The 22,747-nt window shown below is 50.3% G+C and overlaps 1 protein-coding gene and 1 long non-coding RNA gene across 2 annotated transcripts in view; one reads left to right on the top strand and one right to left on the bottom strand.

Annotated features, from left to right (window-relative positions):
- Positions 1 to 22,747, top strand: part of LOC116943824 (uncharacterized) — a 67,348-nt gene that overhangs the window by 39,301 nt on the left and 5,300 nt on the right. Inside the window, exon 2 of the long non-coding RNA XR_004403002.2 lies at positions 21,205 to 21,418. This is a non-coding gene — a long non-coding RNA (uncharacterized LOC116943824). The remainder of the gene's footprint in view (positions 1 to 21,204; positions 21,419 to 22,747) is intronic.
- Positions 5,187 to 20,932, bottom strand: LOC116943821 (keratin, type II cytoskeletal 8-like). The gene is made up of 9 exons (XM_032957052.2): positions 19,852 to 20,932; positions 13,803 to 14,011; positions 12,414 to 12,474; positions 11,097 to 11,192; positions 10,025 to 10,189; positions 9,486 to 9,611; positions 8,850 to 9,070; positions 8,253 to 8,398; positions 5,187 to 7,285 (listed from the first exon to the last, which is right to left on the bottom strand). The coding sequence occupies exons 1-9, from the start codon at positions 20,212 to 20,214 to the stop codon at positions 7,140 to 7,142; spliced, it is 1,533 nt and encodes a 510-aa protein (XP_032812943.2). The 5' UTR covers positions 20,215 to 20,932; the 3' UTR covers positions 5,187 to 7,139.

Below are 22,747 nucleotides of genomic sequence, written 5' to 3' on the forward strand. Positions count from 1 at the left end.
GGGACTTATATTTTATATAAGCCGGCATTTGCAGTCCTAGGCTCGAGCGCAATTATCGGCGTTTTATATAACAGCCACCATGGTTTGGATTGAAATTGCATGGACACCTGCGGGGGGAGACAGTGGAGGAGAGTTCAAATACACTCGCGGCTAATTGCTGCAATTGTGGAATTACGTTGCTCAAGAAAAATAAAAAAAATATTACCCGGCTTTTTGCCGCACCTACGTCTTCCTTACAATAAAATCTGAAGAAAAAAAACGGCGTTAACGATTTTAAAAATAAATATATATCCTGAATGTGGCTCCTTCGTTTAATGTGCGAAATAACAATTACGGGCTCGCCTTTTCGTATTATCCGGATAATTCCTAAATTTGGTAGCGACAGATTTACGCGTTTGAATGGAATTTAAAATAGACGAAGCAAAGTCCGTAACGCGCGACCGAAAGGCTTATAACACACAAAGGGGTTAGATTGTGGGTATTGTTGGTGGCGCTGTGAAGGCACAGACAGCGCCTTAGTGACGAGTAGCAGTGCTGTGAACGCCGGAACTGTCCAGCAGTGCACAGCCATTGGGGCAGCCGTGGTGCCGACTCCCTGCCCCCTGGTCGAGTCCAAGACTCATCTCTTTCCTGACTTTGACTCTCTCTTTTCGATCATTATCACCACTATCATCATGCACAGCCATTGGGGACAGCCGTGGTGCCGACTCCCTGCCCCCTGGTCGAGTCCAAGACTCATCTCTTTCCTGACTTTGACTCTCTCCTTTCGATCATCATCACCATCATCATCAACTTGCGACTTGCCCATCATTTTCAACAGCATCATCGTTATCACATCATCATCACCACTGCCACTGCCAGTGACTATGACCGACTGGTCTCTCCCCTGGCCTCCTGTTCCCCCATCGAAGTCAAGAGTTGCCGTCCTACCGATGTACTCACTCCTGTTTCAGGAAGGTGGAATTTAAAATACTAAGACAGGGTTAATATATAAAAGACTAGGTTGTTGGGGGGCGCCTATGGCCTGCGGCGGCCCCGAACAACCACAGCGTGCGGCGGCCCCCAACAGACCGGTCAAGTAAATTCTTACAATCTACTCGCACAGCGTGCGGTGGGCCTTCATCCAGCAGTTGATTTAAGCACCAAAAAAACTCGAGTACTAATGTAATGGACAGAGCACGGCTCTCCCTCAGGGCAGCAGTGGACAGAGCACGGCTCTGCCTCACTCTCACTCACCTGTCTCCTCTAAGCTGCATGCAATTGTGTGTGTGTGAGTTAGCTGTGTGTGAGTGGATCGACCGTCAGCTTCCTCACTCTGACTCACCCGTCTCCTCTGAGCTGCATGCGATTGTGTGTGAGTATGAGTGAGCTGTGTGGACCCCCCCCCCTCCCCCAATGGAGCATCTTCGCCGGTTGGAAACATTTAGGCTAGCCTGCCTACGATCCATCCTGGGTTTAACCAGGCTGGATTGTGTGAGGAGCTCACAAATCCTTGGAACATCTGGGCAAGGTCCCATCGGTGAGCTCCTCCGGCAGGTAAGGCTGCGTTGGCTGGGTCATGTAGCCCGCATGCCCAGCCACCGCATGCCAAAACAGCTTTTGTTCGGCCGGATTGAGGGGGCTAAATGGGCGCGGCACAGGCTGGAGAAGAGATGGAGTGATGTGGTACAGGAGGACGTGCAGCTGAGTGGACTTGCCGATGACTGGCACCAGCGGTGTCAAGATCGGCCTCTGTGGAGGAGGCTCGTGAAGGACGCTACTGGGCAGTTGGAGGCAGTCGCCCTCCAACAACAACGGAGGGCGGAGGAGCGACACTCACAACAACGAGCGGAGCACCGGGTGGCTAAAACACAGCAGGTTGGCACAGTAGGGGGCACAGGTGGTGCATCAGCAGGTCATCTTAGTCAGTCGATCCGTGGAACTTGGGTCTGCCCCGTGACCTCCTGCCAGCAGGCGTTCAACACTTCACATGGCCTTAAGGTGCACATGGCCTGGCACAAGTGTCGTGGTGACGTTACCGCCACTTAGTGGCGAATGGTGGTTGTTGTGAGCTGTTTGTCAGAGCCGTGTGTGAGTGGATCGACCGTGAGCTATCCGTGGCTGCGTCTCCGGCGCTGTGGCCGTGATGTTGATGCTCCTCGGGCCTCCGAGGTGCGGGGCGCACCACAACAACACGAATTGAGTAGCTCATAGTTCATAGTTCCATTTATTTGGTATAGCCCTGTGAGCCATTTGGCTCTTGAATCGGGTGCAACCGCAACAAACAAAAAACATGAACAAGAAAACATCTTAAAATGATTATGTGACTGTGCAAACAGAAAATCCAGGAAAAAAAAACATCAAAATATTCCTGAAATAGCACCATACACCAACGCTGTGTGCAAAAAATCCCAGTGGGATGCAAGCAAACAACAAAAACAACCACAATACAACTAAGATTAAGGCCATCAGTCAAACTCCGTACTACAATAAACAAAAACATGGCCAAACAAAAAAAACTTTTCGAAATCACCAAAATAAAAGCCATAAATGCAATGTAACAGTGATCATAGGGACTGTGACCGAATTTTTAACAATAAACTATATAAATAACGCGGTCACGTGACACACTTCAACCAATCCGGGGGCTTACATGTTTGGGAGGGGCGCACCTCTGGTTGGCTGCTTGCTCGCGGTCACGTGACGCACTTCAACCAATCCGTGCCGTGTTAATCACAGTCACAGAATGACAGAAGGACAGATCTGGGCTATTATATATGTGTATCAGCACCGGCCCTCGATGACTGTAGAATTTTCCTCTTTTCAACTTGGGTGCCTTCTTTATAATTTCAATTATCGTACGATGGGCATCACATCATGAGACGAATAATCGATTTGGTAATCTCACCGAGCAGCATGTCCCTTGTGTCAGATAATTGAATGTAGTGGGAATTCGTTTAAAGACGGAATTGAGCAAAATCAAGTGCAAAACCGAATTTCATGATTTTTTTTCATTCAGTCATCGATAACCGGGCTGAGGACCATCAACTTGCTACAGTTGAGAACTCGATTTATTCATGGGCGGCTGAAACCTGGATTCGAACCGAGGATGTCAGCAGTGCTAGCAAAGCGCCATGACCTATGAGCCACCCAGCCACTATTTCTTCAACCTCTTCATGGTAATCGAAGCGAATCGTAGAGCGAGACGGAGGCAAAGACCACCCTCACTCCTGCTGGCGACTGCAGCAATGCCGAGGCAGTCTGGCATGGCTGGTTGACGCCAGGTTGAAATATACAATTTTCACAACGACTAGCAGCCACATTTGGTCATTTAATTCATTCCTAGTACTCCTAAGAAGTCCCGTCATGCTGAAATTGCCCAATTATTTTGTAACCGTCCGGTTAAGTGGTGCGGATCTGCAGAGCACAGAGAAGGCGAGGAAGAATGTAGACTATTGTGGTGAATATGTAATTATTCTCGGTGGTGAGTGAACACACTTCTGTGCGGGAGGCAATTGCCGTCCAGCGGAACCGATGGACCCTACCCAATGGGGGCATTGTCACTGACGTACGTTGGTACAGATGCATGTTGCGACTAAATGGCTCAAGACAAACACCCAGTTGGAATTCTATCCCATTGTTGGCAATGGAGGCATCGGCACTCTCTCCACAAAGAATCAGGTGGAAAGGAACATTTGCTGACATTTATATTCGGCCCTTTATGCCAGTGCGTAGCTCTCTAAATGTGTTTTCGGCACGTTGTCCTAGGTTTTCGCTCCATGTGCTGTAAGCGAAACGTCGGACACCGTGCCACAGAGCGGCACAACCCGAAAACCGTTTTAGGGGCCCTTTTTACAATTTATTTTAATTGACCAGGTAAGGCCCACTGAGTAATATAGTTTTTTTTCAGAAGCGACCTAGCCACCAATGATAGCTCATAGAAATGGTTCATCACATGGAAATGTATAGCAACCAAATACTCTAAATGCACGTATCTAAATGTGGAGGGAAAAATTGTAGGACCCGGGAGACAAAGCGACGCGATCACGGGCAGAACATGCAAGCTCCAAATATACAGACATCAGGGTCAGGATCGAACCCACGACCTCTTGTATACCAGTAGGGGTAGCTAACATCTCACCACCATGGCGCCCCATTTGCTTCCTTTTGTGAAACCCAATCAATAGCTATCACCGTTTGCCTTGAAATGGCAGTGATGTCACCAGAGTGCTTGTTTCAGACTGGATGCCCTATTGAGGTCGCAATGCCCTATCTGTGTGTGTGCGCTACTTACTGGTAATGTAAAGACTCTTATATTGAAGTGGGAGGGAGGGGGCAGTGCACAAAGACAAAGATCCTTCCTCCTCCTTGTAGCCTACACAGGCTGTCGAGGCAAATGCTATTAGCGAGCACTTGTGAACTTGTGAACACAATTTCACACGCATATATACATACGTATATGCACAATATAAACCGCTATTTGTTTAGAAGGAATGGTTACTTCACCATGGCGATTGGGCCAGGCTAGGTGGACTTTGAGGCCAAGTGAAGTATGGTAGGAGGTCATGGGATAGACCAAGGTCTTTACGGGGTTAACGGAGACTGGCAGATGCACCACCCGTTAAAGTGGTTGTGTCCGTAACAAAACACAAAGCACTCAAAGACAAACAGCCTGAGTCACACAGGCTGTTGGGGCAAGTGCGGTTTACGAGTGCATTTTGATGAGGGCAGACAAGGTTTACAAGGGCGGTTGTGTGGCTAGAACCAACACCCGGGCCACCTCCATCTCTCCAGTACTGATGTTTACACGCTCATTCAAGGCTGAGTTGGGCCTAGGGCAGGGGTCGGCAACCAAAATAACAATAAGATAATTTTTTTTCGAATTCGGTAAAAACAAATATTTCAAGAGCCGCAATGCACTGTGGTGAATACGAGACGGTCTTTGATAAAGAACGTCACAAAGTAGTCCTTAATGAGCCGGATGCGGCTCCCTAGCCGCAGGTTGCCCTGCCCATGGTGAACTGGACTTCCACGGTGAACTGGACTTCCATGGTCAACTGGATTTCCACGGTGAACTGGACTTCCATGGTGGACTGGACTTCCACGGTGAACTGCACTTCCACGGTGAACTGGATTTCCATGGTCAACTGGATTTCCATGGTCAACTGGACTTCCACGGTCAACTGGACTTCCACGGTGAACTGGACTTCCACGGTGTACTGGACCTCCACGGTGAACTGGACCTCCACGGTGAACTGGACTTCCACGGTGAACTGGACTTTCAATGGCCATGGATCGTCAACCAAAATAACAAGAAGAGACGTTGCTTTTTCGAATTTCAAGAGACCGCACATTGTGGTCCTTGAAGAGCCACTGCATGCGGTGGCTCCGGAGCCGCAGGTTGCCGGCCACTGACCCCAGGAGGATACCCAGGACAGGTTCAGATTTCACTTTGACGCTGACGTTTCGCAGTGGCTGGGAATCAATCTCAGTTCACACACACACACACACTTGCTTATGAATACAGCTCAGTCATGGGGAACGAGTACATTTTTTGTTGGTCTGTGTTTATTCACGGTCTTCGGGGAACACGCACATAAAGCTCGGTACCGTGTAAAGTTGGGTTACAAAGTGAATGATTATTATCTGAGTTAACACAGGACATGGGTCCCATATAAACCGAAGCACACCTTTTCTGGCGTGAAGAGGCGCCCATTTTACTGTGCAAAATCCCAAACGAAAAGCATCGTAACATTCTTCAAGCTCCTTCAGCTTTATCTGCGCAAGCAATGACTACATCTTCGCCTTTAATAAGTTTCGCATGCCCACTTAAAGCCCCGTCTTTTGACCATCCTCTATCATAATATAACGACCAAAAAATTACCCCAAGCCAATGTGCAGCCTAACGGCTCTTCAAAAATAAACCAAGGTCTCCGAATGGCCGAAAGAGGCCTCCACAGGGATTGGTCGGGAGGAAGGCTTTTAAAGTGATTGGAGAAAGGGTTTGAATGAGACTAGGCAGGAAACAGAGTGGAACCCAGAGGTGAAGTTTGTGATCCTTTATAGGGGAGGGACAGGGATTGGCTAAGGGAAATGCAGTGAGGGAACGTTCAAGCATGGGGACTGGAATGAAATATAGGGGCAGAGCATGGCGGGGGGAGGCGACTTTCGAGGGAAGTGAAGCTGAAGACAAGATTGAAGCCAAGAGGTTCCGGTATATTGTGGCCTTGTCCCAACAAAGTGGCTCTTCTTACTTCGTCGTCAAGAGTCGTTACTGTAGCACTCACACCTCGACTTTGTACTTGAGGGGCTCACAACTCACAGAGAAGGATGTGTTTAGGGAGCTTCTCCTCCGGCCTTGTTCAGAGCCGCTGTAACATCACGAGAACCGAGTCCTATTGTCGACTCTGCCCCTCTCTGGCCTCTCCATGTCCTGCGAAGAAGGGCCATTTGCCCAAAACGTCTCCCTATTGTGAAGTTTTTTTCTTTTTAAAGCCACAGTGCTGTTGTTAAATTCGTTGTTGTTTTTGCTGATGTTAACTGTGCTTGTGCATCACTGCGGACGCAGCAGCAGCAGCATCAGCAGGTAACTCCTTTAATCCGATTGTGGCGAACGTAGGGCCTCCAGTGTCCGGAGGGTTCACGTTTCCGACCGTACATATGTATCAGTTAACACGTAGGCTTTCGCGATCAATATTATTCATAATAAAGGTTTTTGGGTTAGATCGCGTTATTTATAAATGTGTCGAAACCCTCCACCACCTGACACGGCCAATCAGCAAAATAAAGTGTCACATTGACAAAAGACAATTAGTTCACTACTTTAGCCCACCGGTGTGTTGAAGAGTGAATCCACAACATTTACAGTTTGAATACGACATATGTATGTATGTTGACTTTCTTTCGCACCGTATGTGGCCAACCGTGCCAATCGGAGGTGCGGGGGAAGGACAACAAACTAAACACAAAAAGCAGTTCTAAAGAAATTAATTTTCAATTTAGACCGATCGCACATCTAGCATTTGATATTCAATCGACACGTCGCGACGTTGCCCGGGAACCACAGAGCTCTCGCACCGCTATGCCTTCATCCAGCAGCGGATTGACAATGGCCGATGACGACGATGAGCTTGGCGAGAAGGTTCCGGCTCGCTGTGCCCTCAGTCTCGGATGACCTCGGACTGCTCGGACACCACGTGGCCGTCTTTGGTCTCGATGGTCTTGATCACGACCATTTTCTTGGACTGCTTGGTCTCCACCGCCTTTGTGGGCACGGAGTAGTTGTATGTGGAGCCTCCGCTGTAGCCTGCATCCACGGGACAGCGACAGAGGGCAGTTGTTCACGGCCAGCAATGCACAACGTGCGATAATTTACTCGGAAGGTTTCCCTTGCTGTACGTGTGTGTTCGCCATCTGCGATGTTGCGCTGCATGCACGGCTAACCTACTGCTGCCCAAAATTCACGACGCTGGCTGTGTGGTCGGACGCGGGACAACGCTGTTTGCGTCCTGAGTGCGCTAGTCGGCAGGCAGCTGTATTCTCGTGCAGTGCATTGCTGGTTGGTTGATTGCACGGTCCACGCTACGCGATTTCGCTTTGTGCTCCCCTTCTTTTGGAATGCATCCACCGCACAAAGCTAGGGAAACCTGTGATTACGTCTAATCACAGATTGCGATTGTTTACAATAACGAGGATCATAATTTATTGCCCTATGTCGATCCCCTTGCTGGATGAAGGCCTCCCCATGCCGCGTCGGTCACGGGGGGGTTGTGTGACCATACTTCACCGCCGCTGGTCTGTGCGCGTCGATGAAGGTCCAGGACCTTGGTTTGGTTTTCGCTCGCCAGTGATGTTTAGCTGTGGCTGGGGAATCAAACTCGAATCACCAGGTTCCCAGCGCTGTGTGCGAGCCGACCACTGTGCCGCCAAAGGATCGCGGTTCGAACACGGCAGGCCGCCCTGGTCCCTACTGCGGGTGTGTCATTTGTAAAATACTGACCGTCTGCATCGCAGTGGAGTTGAAAGGTCCCGTGACGTCTTTGAAACGAGACTAGGCAGTTGTGTGCCAACTTTGACAAATTAGAAAAATTACACCGCAAATTACTCAATTTGGGATGACGCGTAGTGACACCGCCCCCTCGAACTGTGACACTACCGCAGACCATGTCTGTGAAATGTAGCAGCACATTCGTGGTAGCTCGAATACCAAATGTACTAAATTATGATACATTTTAAAGTGACAATTCATATTATGATTATCACAGAGAGCTTACCGGTGGAGGCTGACAGTCCCACGGTGGAGGTCCCAGAATAATTGCCTCCTCCTCCTCCTCCGTAGTAGTAGGGAGTGGTATCGACGCACGTCTTGTAGGTGACACTGGAGGCGTTGCCTCCGATCTGTGACGAGTACACGTTGAGTCTGCGGGAAGAGCGTCGGCGCGGCCGTTTTTGATTCGCTCCCTCGGGCTGGACGGCACGCGCTCGAGACCTGGCGGTGCACGTCACCCGCGCTGGGCCTCCTCTCGGTCGGGGAGTGCCCCCACTCGTTGAAGGTCGTCCAACACACCACGGCCGCACAATCGCGACACTTCACATGACGTTTTTATTTTATTTTACCAGGTAAGGCCCGCTGAGCTATATAACTCTTCTTCAGAAGTGGCTTATCACGTGGAAATCTATTGCGGCCGAATGCTCTAAATGCACGTTGATTCTAAATGTGGAGGGAAAAACCGGAGGACGCAGAGAAATATCCACGCAACCACGGGGAGAGAGAGACACGCAAACTCCAAATATACAGCAGGTGTCAGGGTCGGGATCGAATCCACGACCTCCTGTATACCAGGCGAGGTAGTTAACATCTCTCCACACACCTGGACTCCTCTCCCTCCAGCAGCTTGCGGTAGGTGACGATCTCGATGTCCAGAGCCAGCTTGACGTTCATGAGCTCCTGGTACTCGCGCACGTGTCTGGCCATCTCTTGCTTCGCCTTGTGGATCTCCTCCTCCAGTTGGGCGATGGCCGCCTTGGCCTCCCGGATGTCGGCCTCTCCGCGTCCTTCCGCCTCGGCGATGGCCGCCTCCAGCTTGGCGCGCTGTCGCGTACAAACGAAGACAAAGATAAAGGCCTCCCCGTGTAGCCTGAACAGACTTGGGGCAAGTGATGTTAGCGAGCACCTATGAAGGCCGGCACGGCACATGAGGCGGTGGGTTGCCAGCACCACGCCCGACCGCCTTTGTCTCCCGAGTGGCGATGTTTACACACCGCACCAGGCACTCAATTGAGGCTGAGTCGACCTATGGGAGGTATAGATAACCGTCACTTGTGTTGACTGTGAGCGGGAGTCGAACTCGGGTCGCCGGGTTCGTAGTGCAGCGCGCTAACCACTGCACTACCGCTCCACACACACGCACGTGCGCAGAGCGAATGAATATTTTTTAATTAAAAGCAACGTCGATTCTTACGAACGTGATTCGGCGCGTTCATCGTGAGCGTCGTTTCGCCATTACCTGCTTCTTGAGGGCGTCGATCTCCGCCCGCATGCGATGGATGTGGCGATTGTTGTCGTTGATCTCGGTCCTGATGACTCGCATCTCCTCGTCGTTCCTGCCACTGTCCGCGTGGAGCCTGTCAAACTGGGAATGGCGCCCACGTCATCATCATCGTCATCATCAGTATTGTCAGCTCCAGCCATACCAGTAGCACCACCAGTAGCACCACCTCTACCATGCTGTTGTGTACTTATGACAGTTTTAGCACTGTCTGAAAGGGAGTGTATGTATATAGGGCTCAACGCTTGCACAGCTGAATTCCAGCCGAGTCTGTTTGAGCCACCCACCCACACACTCACCAAATCCACCTACCCACCAGAAACCAACCACCCACCCACCAAACCGACGCACAAACCCACCCACCAACCCAAGAACCCACCGATCCAAACCTACGAATACACACCCACCCACCGAAACTGACCCGGGAAATATTCAGTGAGATTAATCCCGGGACACACGCCTCGGGGTTTATGGGGGGGAGGTGGGGGGCTGGTCACCTTGTCCTGGTAGAAGGCGTCCGCCTCGGCTCGGCTCCGCGCCGCGATGGTCTCGTACTGGTGACGCACGTCGGCGATGATGCCATCAACGTCCAGGTTGCGGCTGTTGTCGATCTCCACCAGCACGTTGGTGTGCTTGATCTGGGCCTCCAGCTCGCTGAGCTCCTGCCGAAGGGCCGTGCCCGTTAGGGCGAATTATTTAGATTTCAGTTTCAATGGGAAAGCAGCCAGGAGCGCAAAATCGCTGGGAAATTCATTCTTTTTTTCTTGGTTAGCCATATAGCACAGACGGTCACTGCATCGCATGTGCTTTCAGATGTGCTTCTGCGGCCGTCTGGAACGCTCTCCTTTCCGCTATTAGGAAACCACTGGAGCGATACACTTTTCAATCTACATTGTAAACTCATTTCCTTCAGATTTGCTTTTTGTGTTTTGTTTGTTGTCCTTCCCCCGCACCTCCGATCAGCACGGTTGACGACGTACGGTGCTAAAGAAGTTCAACATACATACGTACATCTTCACGAAATAAAATTTTTGGGGGGCGCAGGGTCGGTGCGGTGGCTGGCACTGACCCTGCGGTGCTAGCCACCATTACAGTACGTGGCCATAAACGGCAAATGAGCGTGCATTATGAATGAATGCTGTGGTGAGATGCTGTCTCCCTCGTCTGCTATGAAGGATTGCGTGGGTTCGATCCCGCACCCTGATGATGCCTGTTGTGTATTTGGAATTTGCTTGTTCTCCCTGTGGTGGTCGAGTGAGGTTTTTCTCCGGATCTTCTGGGTTTCACCTCCACATTTAGAAACATGCATTTGTATTATTTGGCTATTTCTATAAAGTGAACTATCATTCGTGACCAGGTCGCCTCTGAACAAGCGCTAATAGCGCAGTGGGCTTAAGCTGGTAAATAATCAAATAAAAGGGAATCTCTAATGGGACCAGCTCACGCGTGGCATCGACATGGGGTGTGGCATCGTGACTCCATTGGGAGTGGTGACAGCGTGGCGAGGCCTTCATCCAGCAGTGGATGGTGATTGCGATTGTTGAACGCCTCGAGCGTTAAGATACGCACCTGAGCAAAGATCTCCCGCAGGAAGTTGATGTCCTCGACCAGACCTTGCATTTTGGCCTCGAGCTCTATCTTGATGACGTTGGCTGCATCGACGTCCTGTGAACGAGAACGAGGCCATTGCTTTTCTCGCCATCGTTGCACGAGACGTTAAGAGTGATGGAATACCGCCGCATCTGCACACGCTACATTCGTAAATCTGACGAGCAGCGAAAGCCTTCCAATGACACCATGGCCATAGAGGTGGTGGGTATTGGTCCATGTGAAAGGAATCAAGTGTGCCCCCCCCTCCCCCTTCCCCCCATGCGGAATTTCCCCCTCTTCATAGCCCGGCCCTCTGGACTCTTCTGGCCCAGTGCAGTTGCACCGCCTGCACACTCGACAGCTATACCGCCGTATGGGTCTCTGTAAGTCTATGGGTCTCTGTGTGAATCTGCGGGTCTCACATAAGTCCATGGGTTAGGCCTATCCATTTGCGTTTACAGGTCACTAAGCCTATGGGTCTCTTATGCTAGTCAGTGTATGGGTGTCTATGTTAGTCTGTGGGTCTCTCTATATGTGAGCCTCTGGGTCCAGTGGCATCGCTTGCTTGGCATGGGCCCTGGTGCAAGGAATTAAAAGGGGGATCCCCAAACCTGTCCCAATTTCCTCCCCCTTCGTAGCCCGGCATATGGAATCCCACCGGTCTGCGGGTCCCGGGTACAAGACGGGAATATTTTCGACCTGGCCACGAAAAAACGTGTTTATAATTTTAGCACGCAGTCAATTCTGTCACCGCAAGGGCCTCTTGCAGCCACATGAGTAAGAGACCTGTGTGTGTGTGTGTTAATGTGTGGCCTGCCAAAGGTGTTGAAAGTGCTGGTTAATCCTCGACGTTGCTGACCCGCCCATACTGAACATCTGTGACAAAGAGCATCACAGCTCATCGGATTCCTCCTCCTGCAGTCTAAATAAAGATTGTCACGTGGCTCATCGGTAGAGGGTGCGCGGCGTCGCAATCGGAAGGTTGCGAGTTCAAATCCTGCTCGGGGGTTGCCTCGGCCAATCATCCCTTCCAGGGGTTGATACAATGAGTACCACTTTTGCGGGGGGGGGGGGGGGTGGAAGTCAACCATAGTTATCCTATGGAGAGACTCACCTCCCACATAGGGAAGTCTGGATTTTACACCCAAGAACTCGGGGCTGTAAAGGGGGAGATGAGCACTGACCCGTTGTTCTTATGGGCACGAAATGAGCAGAGGCAAGGCTCTCCACACCCGCCGGTTTAGATGCCGTCAACACGAGAGAAGCAAGTCACCAGCTCGCGCTGTGAGGTGTCACCTTCTTGATGACGACGTACTCGTTCTCCTTGTGAATGCGTGCGGTGATCTCCGCCTCGTACCTGTAAATAACAAAAACACGAAAGATCCCCCGTGTAGCCTTGAGAGACTGTTGGGGCAAGCGCTGTTAGCGAGTAGCACTTATGGAGGCCGGCACGGCACACGAGGGGGTGGGTGGCCAACACCACGCCCGGACGCCTTTGTCTCCCCAGCGGCGATGTTTATACACCGCACCAGGTACTAATTTGAGGCTGAGTCGACCTAGGGGCCGTTAGCGGGAATCGAACTCGGGTCGCCGGGTTCGTAGCGCAGCGTAGCGCTAACCGCTATACCACTGCTCCTTACGATAAATATATAACAGACACACAGACACGCGCACACGCGATTATTAATGGCACCAAAACAGGCTTGGCGTGATTTGATGTGTATGCTCATCCGACCGACTCGGGCTCACCACCCCAATTCTAATAATCGCTGAATGATTGGTGTCGCGCTGGTGCATTCACTCGTACGTCCACGAATGAGTGGTGATGCTTCTTTGACAGCCCTCTTTGGTTCCTTGCCCTGGGGCAAGGAATCGGATGGGATTCCCCTGTTCAGTGTGTGTAGCCTGGCACCTAGCCTCCCTGTAGCCCGTGGACTCTGGTGGACCCCAGTGGACCCCAGTAGACCGTGGTGCAGTGGCACTAGGGTTACCCTGGCCACTGGGCATTGTGGGCCTTGTGTGACGTTAGTGATGCAAGGCATAAGCAAAGTAGGCAAATGCATTGGGCCTCAAGTGGCTCACGGGGAAGAGATGCATAAAAAATATGGCATTGCAACAAATACTAGCTCAAAATCAAACTCGTATAAAAAAAGAAATCTAATCGTTCTAAAACCGCTACAACTTTACTTTAATTGATATTTATTAACTAACTATTTCAAACAACGTTCATACGTATTCTTGGTTCTTTCGGTAAAGTCACGTAGAAGGGAAACAATAATAGTTATTTATTATTTATTATTTTATTGTTTCCCTTCTACGTGACTTTACCGAAAGAACCAAGAATATGAATCCCTGCAGTCACGAAAGCTTTAAATCAAAATTTAACGTTCAGACGATTCAGTTGTGTAGCTTGTCCAGCATGTGATGTTTGTAGTCACGTGACGTGTCCAAACACAGGCAGACCTCGCTTAGCGCTCAGGGTTGCGTTCCTGGAGGAGTGAGCGCTAACCAAATCGGCATTCGACGGTGCCGCGCTAAGTGAGGTCTGCCCGTATATGAATTGTCTGCTTCGAGCACCCCCAGTGAGGAAGTAGCAGCGCTACCATCACCACCACCACCACCGCCGCCTTTCGGCCTGTGCCCAGCAACCGTGAACTATGGCACAACTCCTCCACGAGGTCTCACTTGCTCATGAAGTCCTCCACGACGGCCTGCATCTGGCCCAGGTCTCCGTTCGCCCGGCCGTTCTCGTGGCCCAGGCCGTCGAGCTGCCGCCGGAGCCCGTTGATGTAGGCCTCGAACATCTCGTCGACGCTGGAGCCGGTCGTGGTCTTCTCCTGCAGCGCGTACCACTGTGCCTCCAGCACCTTGTTCTGCTGCTCCAGGAAGCGCACCTGAAACAACGTGAACGCGAAGGAAGAGGCAAAGTGGGCTCAGGAAGGGGGGGGGATTGGCTCGAGCGGGGGCCGACCGCTGCCGTGCTCCGCGGGGGGACGTGAATCCGATTCCGTGCCAAGGTGCTGCGTAGCCTCCTTCTGCGTGGCAGTAGCGAGCGAGTGTTCTTGGGCACGAGTTGCATGCAGCTCAATGCATGTACGTATGTTAAACTTCTTTCGCGCCGTACGTAGACAACCGTGCTTCTCAGAGGGGCGGGGGAAGGACAACAAACTGGACAGAAAAAAAAGCAGTTCTAAAGAAATTCGTTTTCAATTCAGATTTAAAACGGATTAGCTCCAGTGGTTTCCTAATATAGGCCGCAGAAGCGCATCTGAAAGTGCGTGATGCGGTGACCATCTTTGTTCCATGGTCAGCCAATAGCTGCTGCGAGGATGACCGGCGTTTGCGTGATGATGGTTTAAACTCCTGGACGAGTGTTCTTGGCCACCTGGTATATATATAGTACTTCAGCAACTATCCCAATGGTCATTCCAATGTAGAGGATGTTAATCACAACTACACAACTCCCTTTGCAACCTTGCATATCAGTCATGCCCTTCATATCAGTCATAGTGGTCATGCCTTTATTATGCATGTCATGCATTGTTTAAATGCAGGCCTAAACAAACGTGGCTCTTTCATCACGGGTTTTCAAAAGGAGCCCAGCTTCTGAAAAGAGGATGTGTGATTCTCATGTTGAGCGCCATGTAATGGACAGTGAGGGATGGGCGACAGCATTGGGGGAAGCCTTCTGCCAACTGTGGATGGGACTCATCGTTGACGATCGTGAGGGATTATGAGGCATGTAGTGTAAGCGTATTCACTGTAAGGCTTCTGAGAAGAGTATTTGGCTGCAATACATTTCCACGTGATAAGCCACTTTGTTGAGCTATAATTTGCGGGTTGGATCGTTTCTGAATAAGAGCTGTATTGCTCAGTGCACCTCACCTGGGTAAATATGATAAGGGGGACTCAGAGATGAACCTGGACTTCTGACCTCCTACCGAAATATTTTCTTGTGGTGGTGGTAGTGTTGGTTGTAGTGGGTGGTGGTGGTGTTGGTGGTATTGGTGGTACTGTTCGTGGTAGTGTGGGTGGTAGTGGTGGTGGTAGTAGGTAGTGGTGGTAGTGGTGGTGGTAGTGTTCGTGGTAGTAGTGGTGGTAGTTAGTGTTGGTGATAGTGGTGGTGATAGCGGTGGTGGTAGTGTTAGTTGGTGATGTTGGTGGTATTGGTAGTGTTGGTTGTAGTGGGTTTTGATGGTGTTGGTCGTAGTAAGTGGTGGTGTTGGTGGTGTTGGTGATAGTGGTGGTGGTAGTCAGTGGTGGTGGTAGTTAGTGGTGGTAGTTAGTGGTGGTGATAGTGGTGGTGATAGTGGTGGTGGTAGTCAGTGGTGGTGGTAGTTAGTGGTGGTAGTTAGTGGTGGTGATAGTGGTGGTGATAGTGGTGGTGGTAGTCAGTGGTGGTGGTGGTTAGTGGTGGTAGTTAGTGGTGGTGATAGTGGTGGTGGTAGTCAGTGGTGGTGGTAGTTAGTGGTGGTAGTTAGTGGTGGTGATAGTGGTGGTGATAGTGGTGGTGATAGTGGTGGTGGTAGTCAGTGGTGGTGGTAGTTAGTGGTGGTAGTTAGTGGTGGTGATAGTGGTGGTGATAGTGGTGGTAGTTAGTGGTGGTGATAGTGGTGGTGGTAGTTAGTGGTGGTGATAGTGGTGGTGATAGTGGTAGTTAGTGGTGGTGATAGTGGTGGTGATAGTGGTGGTGATAGTGGTGGTGATAGTGGTGGTGATAGTGGTGGTGGTAGTTAGTGGTGGTAGTTAGTGGTGGTGATAGTGGTGGTGGTAGTTAGTGGTGGTAGTTAGTGGTGGTGATAGTGGTGGTGGTAGTTAGTGGTGGTAGTTAGTGGGGGTGATAGTGGTGGTGGTAGTTAGTGGTGGTAGTTAGTGGTGGTGATAGTGGTGGTGGTAGTTAGTGGTGGTGGTAGTTAGTGGTGGTAGTTAGTGGTGGTGATAGTGGTGGTAGTCAGTGGTGGTGGTAGTTAGTGGTGGTGATAGTGATGGTAGTCAGTGGTGGTGGTAGTTAGTGGGGGTGATAGTGGTGGTGGTAGTTAGTGGTGGTGATAGTGGTGGTGATAGTGGTGGTGATAGTGGTGGTAGTTAGTGGTGGTAGTTAGTGGTGGTGATAGTGGTGGTGGTAGTTAGTGGTGGTGATAGTGGTGGTGATAGTGGTGGTGATAGTGGTGGTGATAGTGGTGGTGGTAGTTAGTGGTGGTAGTTAGTGGTGGTAGTTAGTGGTGGTGATAGTGGTGGTAGTCAGTGGTGGTGGTAGTTAGTGGGGGTGATAGTGGTGGTGGTAGTTAGTGGTGGTGATAGTGGTGGTGATAGTGGTGGTGGTAGTTAGTGGTGGTGATAGTGGTGGTGATAGTGGTGGTGATAGTGGTGGTGATAGTGGTGGTGGTAGTTAGTGGTGGTGATAGTGGTGGTGATAGTGGTGGTGATAGTGGTGGTGGTAGTGGGGGTGATAGTGGTGGTGGTAGTGGTGGTGGTGATAGTGGTGGTGATAGTGGTGGTGATAGTGGTGGTGGTAGTTAGTGGTGGTGATAGTGGTGGTGATAGTGGTGGTGGTAGTTAGTGGTGGTGATAGTGGTGGTGATAGTGGTGGTGATAGTGGTGGTGATAGTGGTGGTGGTAGTTAGTGGTGGTGATAGTGGTGGTGATAGTGGTGGTGGTGATAGTGGTGGTGATAGTGGTGGTGATAGTGGTGGTGGTAGTGGTGGTGGTGATAGTGGTGGTGATAGTGGTGGTGATAGTTAGTGGTGGTGATAGTGGTGGTGGTAGTGGGGGTGATAGTGGTGGTGGTAGTGGTGGTGATAGTGGTGGTGATAGTGGTGGTGATAGTGGTGGTGATAGTGGTGGTGATAGTGGTAGTTAGTGGTGGTAGTTAGTGGTGGTAGATAGTGGTGGTGATAGTGGTGGTGGTAGTTAGTGGTGGTAGTTAGTGGTGGTGGTAGTTAGTGGTGGTGATAGTGGTGGTGATAGTGGTGGTGATAGTGGTGGTAGTTAGTGGTGGTAGTTAGTGGTGGTGATAGTGGTGGTGATAGTTAGTGGTGGTAGTTAGTGGTGGTGATAGTGGTGGTAGTTAGTGGTGGTGATAGTGGTGGTGATAGTGGTGGTGATAGTGGTGGTGGTAGTTAGTGGTGGTAGTTAGTGGTGGTGATAGTGGTGGTGCTAGTGGTGGTGATAGTGGTGGTAGTTAGTGGTGGTAGTTAGTGGTGGTAGTGGTGGTGGTGATAGTGGTGGTGATAGTGGTGGTAGTTAGTGGTGGTAGTTAGTGGTGGTAGTGGTGGTGGTAGTTAGTGGTAGTTAGTGGTGGTGATAGTGGTGGTAGTTAGTGGTGGTAGTTAGTGGTGGTAGTGGTGGTGGTAGTTAGTGGTAGTTAGTGGTGGTGATAGTGGTGGTAGTTAGTGGTGGTAGTTAGTGGTAGTTAGTGGTGGTGGTAGTTAGTGGTGGTAGTTAGTGGTGGTGGTAGTTAGTGGTGGTAGTTAGTGGTAGTTAGTGGTGGTGGTAGTTAGTGGTGATAGTGGTGGTGATAGTGGTAGTAGTTAGTGGTGGTAGTTAGTGGTGGTAGTTAGTGGTGGTAGTGGTGGTGGTAGTTAGTGGTAGTTAGTGGTGGTGATAGTGGTGGTAGTTAGTGGTGGTAGTTAGTGGTGGTAGTGGTGGTGGTAGTTAGTGGTAGTTAGTGGTGGTGATAGTGGTGGTAGTTAGTGGTGGTAGTTAGTGGTAGTTAGTGGTGGTGGTAGTTAGTGGTGGTAGTTAGTGGTGGTGGTAGTTAGTGGTGGTAGTTAGTGGTAGTTAGTGGTGGTGGTAGTTAGTGGTGATAGTGGTGGTGATAGTGGTAGTAGTTAGTGGTGGTAGTTAGTGGTGGTAGTTAGTGGTAGTTAGTGGTGGTGGTAGTTAGTGGTAGTTAGTGGTGGTGATAGTGGTGGTAGTTAGTGGTGGTAGTTAGTGGTGGTAGTGGTGGTGGTAGTTAGTGGTAGTTAGTGGTGGTGATAGTGGTGGTAGTTAGTGGTGGTAGTTAGTGGTAGTTAGTGGTGGTGATAGTGGTGGTAGTTAGTGGTGGTAGTTAGTGGTGGTAGTGGTGGTGGTAGTTAGTGGTAGTTAGTGGTGGTGATAGTGGTGGTAGTTAGTGGTGGTAGTTAGTGGTAGTTAGTGGTGGTGGTAGTTAGTGGTGGTAGTTAGTGGTGGTGGTAGTTAGTGGTGGTAGTTAGTGGTAGTTAGTGGTGGTGGTAGTTAGTGGTGATAGTGGTGGTGATAGTGGTAGTAGTTAGTGGTGGTGATAGTGGTGCTAGTTAGTGGTGGTAGTTAGTGGTAGTTAGTGGTGGTGATAGTGGTGGTGGTAGTTAGTGGTAGTTAGTGGTAGTTAGTGGTGGTAGTGCGGCTGTAGTGGTGGTGGTTATGAGAGTAGCCACAGTACCCACGCTGAGTTGCCAAGAAGCAGGCTCTGCAAGGGGGCTCAGGGATATCGTATAAGGCAACTGAAATAAAAACAAATATATAATCGGTCTCCATCAGCGTATTGAGTTTACTTACTGATTTGGAATTTATATTTGAACCAAACTCTCATCATATCCGTGCTATTCTCAAATCTCAGTGAAGATAAATGTGACTATAAATGTATTGATGCCTCTTTTGCTTAGGCATCATTTGACGTGTCTGGGCCCACCTCCCTGAAATTGACACGAAACGCGTATTCGCGTTGCAACTAATAGCATTGTGTGATTGCAAGTGTAGCTGAGACATATGGGGAAATCGTGGTGTGGATTTCAAACCGTACCCAAGTCGATCATGGGACCTTCAACTTTGAAAATATTTTTACGAACATGGTCTCTTAAAAGCCCACTATAAACCATAACGCACAACCCTACCAAGCCACGCCCTTGCCCCGCGCACCCCCCCCCCCCACCCTCGAGTTGCTAGAACATTGCTCGCTGTACATAAGCTCCCTTCACTCTGCTGTCCGGATATGGAACTCCCTCGCTGATGAACGCATTATCGGAGGAATCACCGATTCCGGTCTTCGGGGCTTCACATGCCGGGCACACACGTGGGGCATCGCCTAACTTCACCGCACGCCTTGTAGGGGACTACTGAGTCTTGCAGCTGCAGTGAACCGACGATGATGACGATGTAGATGTTCTCATGTCTGGTATGGCTATTGGTCACAATTGCACCCAATAAAAAAAAAAAACACTGCTGAATTAACTTTTTTCTCAGCATAGCATTAATTAGTCCTGGAAGGCTAATGTATAGTGTTGATGAAATAAAAAAAAAAACAATCCAAAATGAAACAAGTACTTGGTACCTCTGTGTACTTTACATCACGTGCGCCGTTTGCTCTATTGACGTCGGACCGACAGAAGAAGCGTGATACTCGATAACACATTCAGCTTCAGAATGTCAGAAGGAAACAGTTCACTTAACTTGCTTGCCCCATAGCCATTTTGAGCAAACTTAAATTGTATCATGTTGATCCATCCTTCATGGATCTCATATTTCTCTTTCAGCCACATGGTAATATTGGAATGCGCCACCTGTTGAAAAGTGGAGGTTAATTCCTCTGTGACATCACTGAGCAGGCCATCATTTGGTCCAAACCTCAAAATTACCTAAAGCGCCCAACTGCAAAAATGTTAAAGAAGACAATAAATCTCACCAGGTAAAGCAAACAACACTGACCGACCGAACCAACAAATCTACAAAATAAAAACCCCACGCTCACCATCCCTGCCCCCCCCCCCCCCCCCACCTTGTCGATGAAGTTGGCGAAGCGGTCGTTGAGGTGCTTGATGGCCTCCTTCTCCTGGGTGCGCGTGGGCAGCACCGAGCGGTCGATGTCCACGGGGGCCGCGCAGGCCAGCGCCGCGGCCGACGCCGCCGCCCCCGCTCCGCCCACGCCGTAGCCGTAGCCGAAGCCGGACGCCGCCGAGCCGGCCCGGTAGCCGGACGTCAACGCGCTGCGGCGCGCGAGCCCTCCTGCGCCACCGACGCCGCTGAACCTACCCCACCCGCCGCTGCCGCCGAGCGACCGGCTGCTGAAGCCGGCGGAATACCGCGGCACGGAGCTGCGCACCGAGGCCTTCTTGGCAGTGGAGATGGTGATGCTGGCCATGGCTGCCTGTGAGACGACTCGTTGCGCTCCTCGCTACGCGCGGTGCGGGTGACGAGTGGGATTAACGCGAGCGGCGCACGGGCTGGGCGCGTGGTGGCAAGTGTCAGGCTGGCGTGGCGGGGATAGGTGGTTGAGTCGGTCGGTCGGTGGGAGGTGGCGGGGTGGGAGTGGGGGGATATAGTTATTTGACTTTGGGGCCTGCGAGAAACGTGCAAAAGCGTATGAATCACCTTTTATATCGGCCCAACTAATGCCGACATCAATCAGGGCCCTGTGTTTCTCGGTAATTGGTGGAAAATCTCCTGTGTAATTCCCAGGTTACACCCCGTGATGCGTCCCGTCGGGCGGCAATGGGTGTACGGCCGTTTGGTTAACGGCTTTAGTAGCACAAGTTCAAAATTAAATAATGACGCAATGTTACAAATGAGGTCATAAATTACACGTAATATATCAATGACACTCAAGCGGCAGTCTTAATTGTTTTTATCCGAACAAATGCTTTAATGGGAGAGAATAACCCAGGTTTTATTTGGAAGGTCTGTAAAAAAAATAAACTACCTGTGTAGGACTGGATTTAAAATACTGTAATCATAATAACAGCCCTTTAACAATCCAATGCAGCGTGAAGATATCCTCGTATGCTTTTAATTGGAGTTATTTGACCATACTTTACCACATTGGTTTGTGTAGGTTTTCGAAGGAAGGGACACGGGGCCAGTTCAGTTATCACTCGCCACTCATCATAGCCATGGCCTTAAATCAAACTCAGGTTGTCAAGTTAATGGGGCAGTTCGCGAACCACTGCACCAGCATTCAACATGGCGACTGTACCTCTAATGTTATTCACGTCAATGTATAATTCCATCATCATCATCGGCCATTATTTATCCATTGCTGGATAAAAGCCTCCCCGCGTTTCACAATCCCTCACGGTTCTCCAAAACCACAATCTCTCTCACTCCCGCCCTGCTCACCGTTCTATTTCCGCAGTGGCCAGTCCTCGCGGGCTGCCATCCCTTCAACAATCTCGTCCATCGGGCCTCATCTGCTCCATCGTGGGGCGTGTGTGGCTCATGGCTGCCGCAGGAGATGAACACCGCTCGAAGGAGATGAATGCTTTGCCGTCAATAAGTTCACACGTTTTGCTGAGCGGGTGATCGCGGCGCACCTCGGACACGGAGCACGACCTCGTGCCATTTGCCAGGTAACACCGAGATAAATAAAGGCGCAAATATCAATTTTGCATTCTCCTTTTTGCAAACAATACACGTAGCCCGCGTGCAGGTGCAAAGCGGACCGATACAGCGCAGGACAGGGAGAGATGGCGATGGCTTGCGGGAGGCCTTCATCCAGCAGTGGATTGATCATGACCGATGATGAATGAATAAAATACAGCACCCAGTGTGCTGTTGCATTCTACCGCTCAACTTTTTCCTGAGCGGGTGATGGAGCATTTTTTTTGTTTTAACCCGCGTGTAACGTGGACGCAGGCATGTGGCCCTGACATGCCTGCTCCAATTAAGTCGGAGCCGGTCATAACGGATCTTCATCATGGGATTGGAGCCTTAACTATGCAATTATAGGTCTTTATCCGACCCCGATGTTGCTGTGGTGTAATGGTTAGCGCGCCGACTCGGCAGGCCGGAGGTCCTCGGTTTGATTTTTTCTCGCAAACTAGTATGTGGCTGGCTAATTGTGACTTTCCATGTAACAAATGAACGTTGATCAATTTACCGATTTGTTCTTCCGGCGTGGCAGTTGCAACAAGAAGCAAGTTTCTTAAATTCACCCGCCTCTCTCCGCACGGCGGTATAAACGTGCAGACCACAGTTTGGCGGTTGACAGGTTGCGTTTGGTGGGGTAAAGTGTGGGTACTCCCCCTTCTTCCAAGGCGTTTGGTCAGTGTGGAAGAGTAGGCCTACGTAGCCTCGAGGGTCTCTCTAAATCTTCCTCTATTCACAGTTGAAAAACTTTTCTCTCAAATTGTTTTTCGACATTCTGCACAAGAGTTGAAATTTTAAAGTTGAAAGCATCGTAGGTATTTTCACCTTTTGTTAAAATATTTGTTTAAAGGTGTGTTTTGAGACAAAAGGCCATAGGAGACTTGGTGACATTAGGCTTTAGGCTACGCAAGAATATCTTTGTTGTTTGATAAACCCGATCTGGTGGTCAAATGTGACGGGATATATTGCTGCAGCTTTCTTAAAATAACTTCTGACTTTCGTGAATTGATGCCATGAATCACGGGGCATATGATGCGGTGTCCAATGCAGTGGTTACATGTTGACCCCCGATGCTCGTTAACAATTGCAGGGCAGAAAGTCGCAGTGTGATGATTTCTGCTGCGGTGTAATGGTCAGCACAACTGCACAGGCAGTCCAGAGGTCACCGGTTCATTCTCGGCCCCAATGCCTGCTGCGTACTTGGAGTCTGCACGTCTCTCTCCCCGTGGTCGCGTGGATTTTTCTCCGGGTCCTCTGGTTTTTCCCTCCACATTTCGAACCTACGTGCATTTAGACTACTCGGCTGCTAC

The sequence above is a fragment of the Petromyzon marinus genome, chromosome 19 (assembly GCF_048934315.1).
Source record: "Petromyzon marinus isolate PM22_M1 ecotype Great Lakes invasive population chromosome 19, UKy_Petmar_22M1.pri1.0, whole genome shotgun sequence".
Lineage (NCBI taxonomy): Eukaryota > Metazoa > Chordata > Hyperoartia > Petromyzontiformes > Petromyzontidae > Petromyzon > Petromyzon marinus.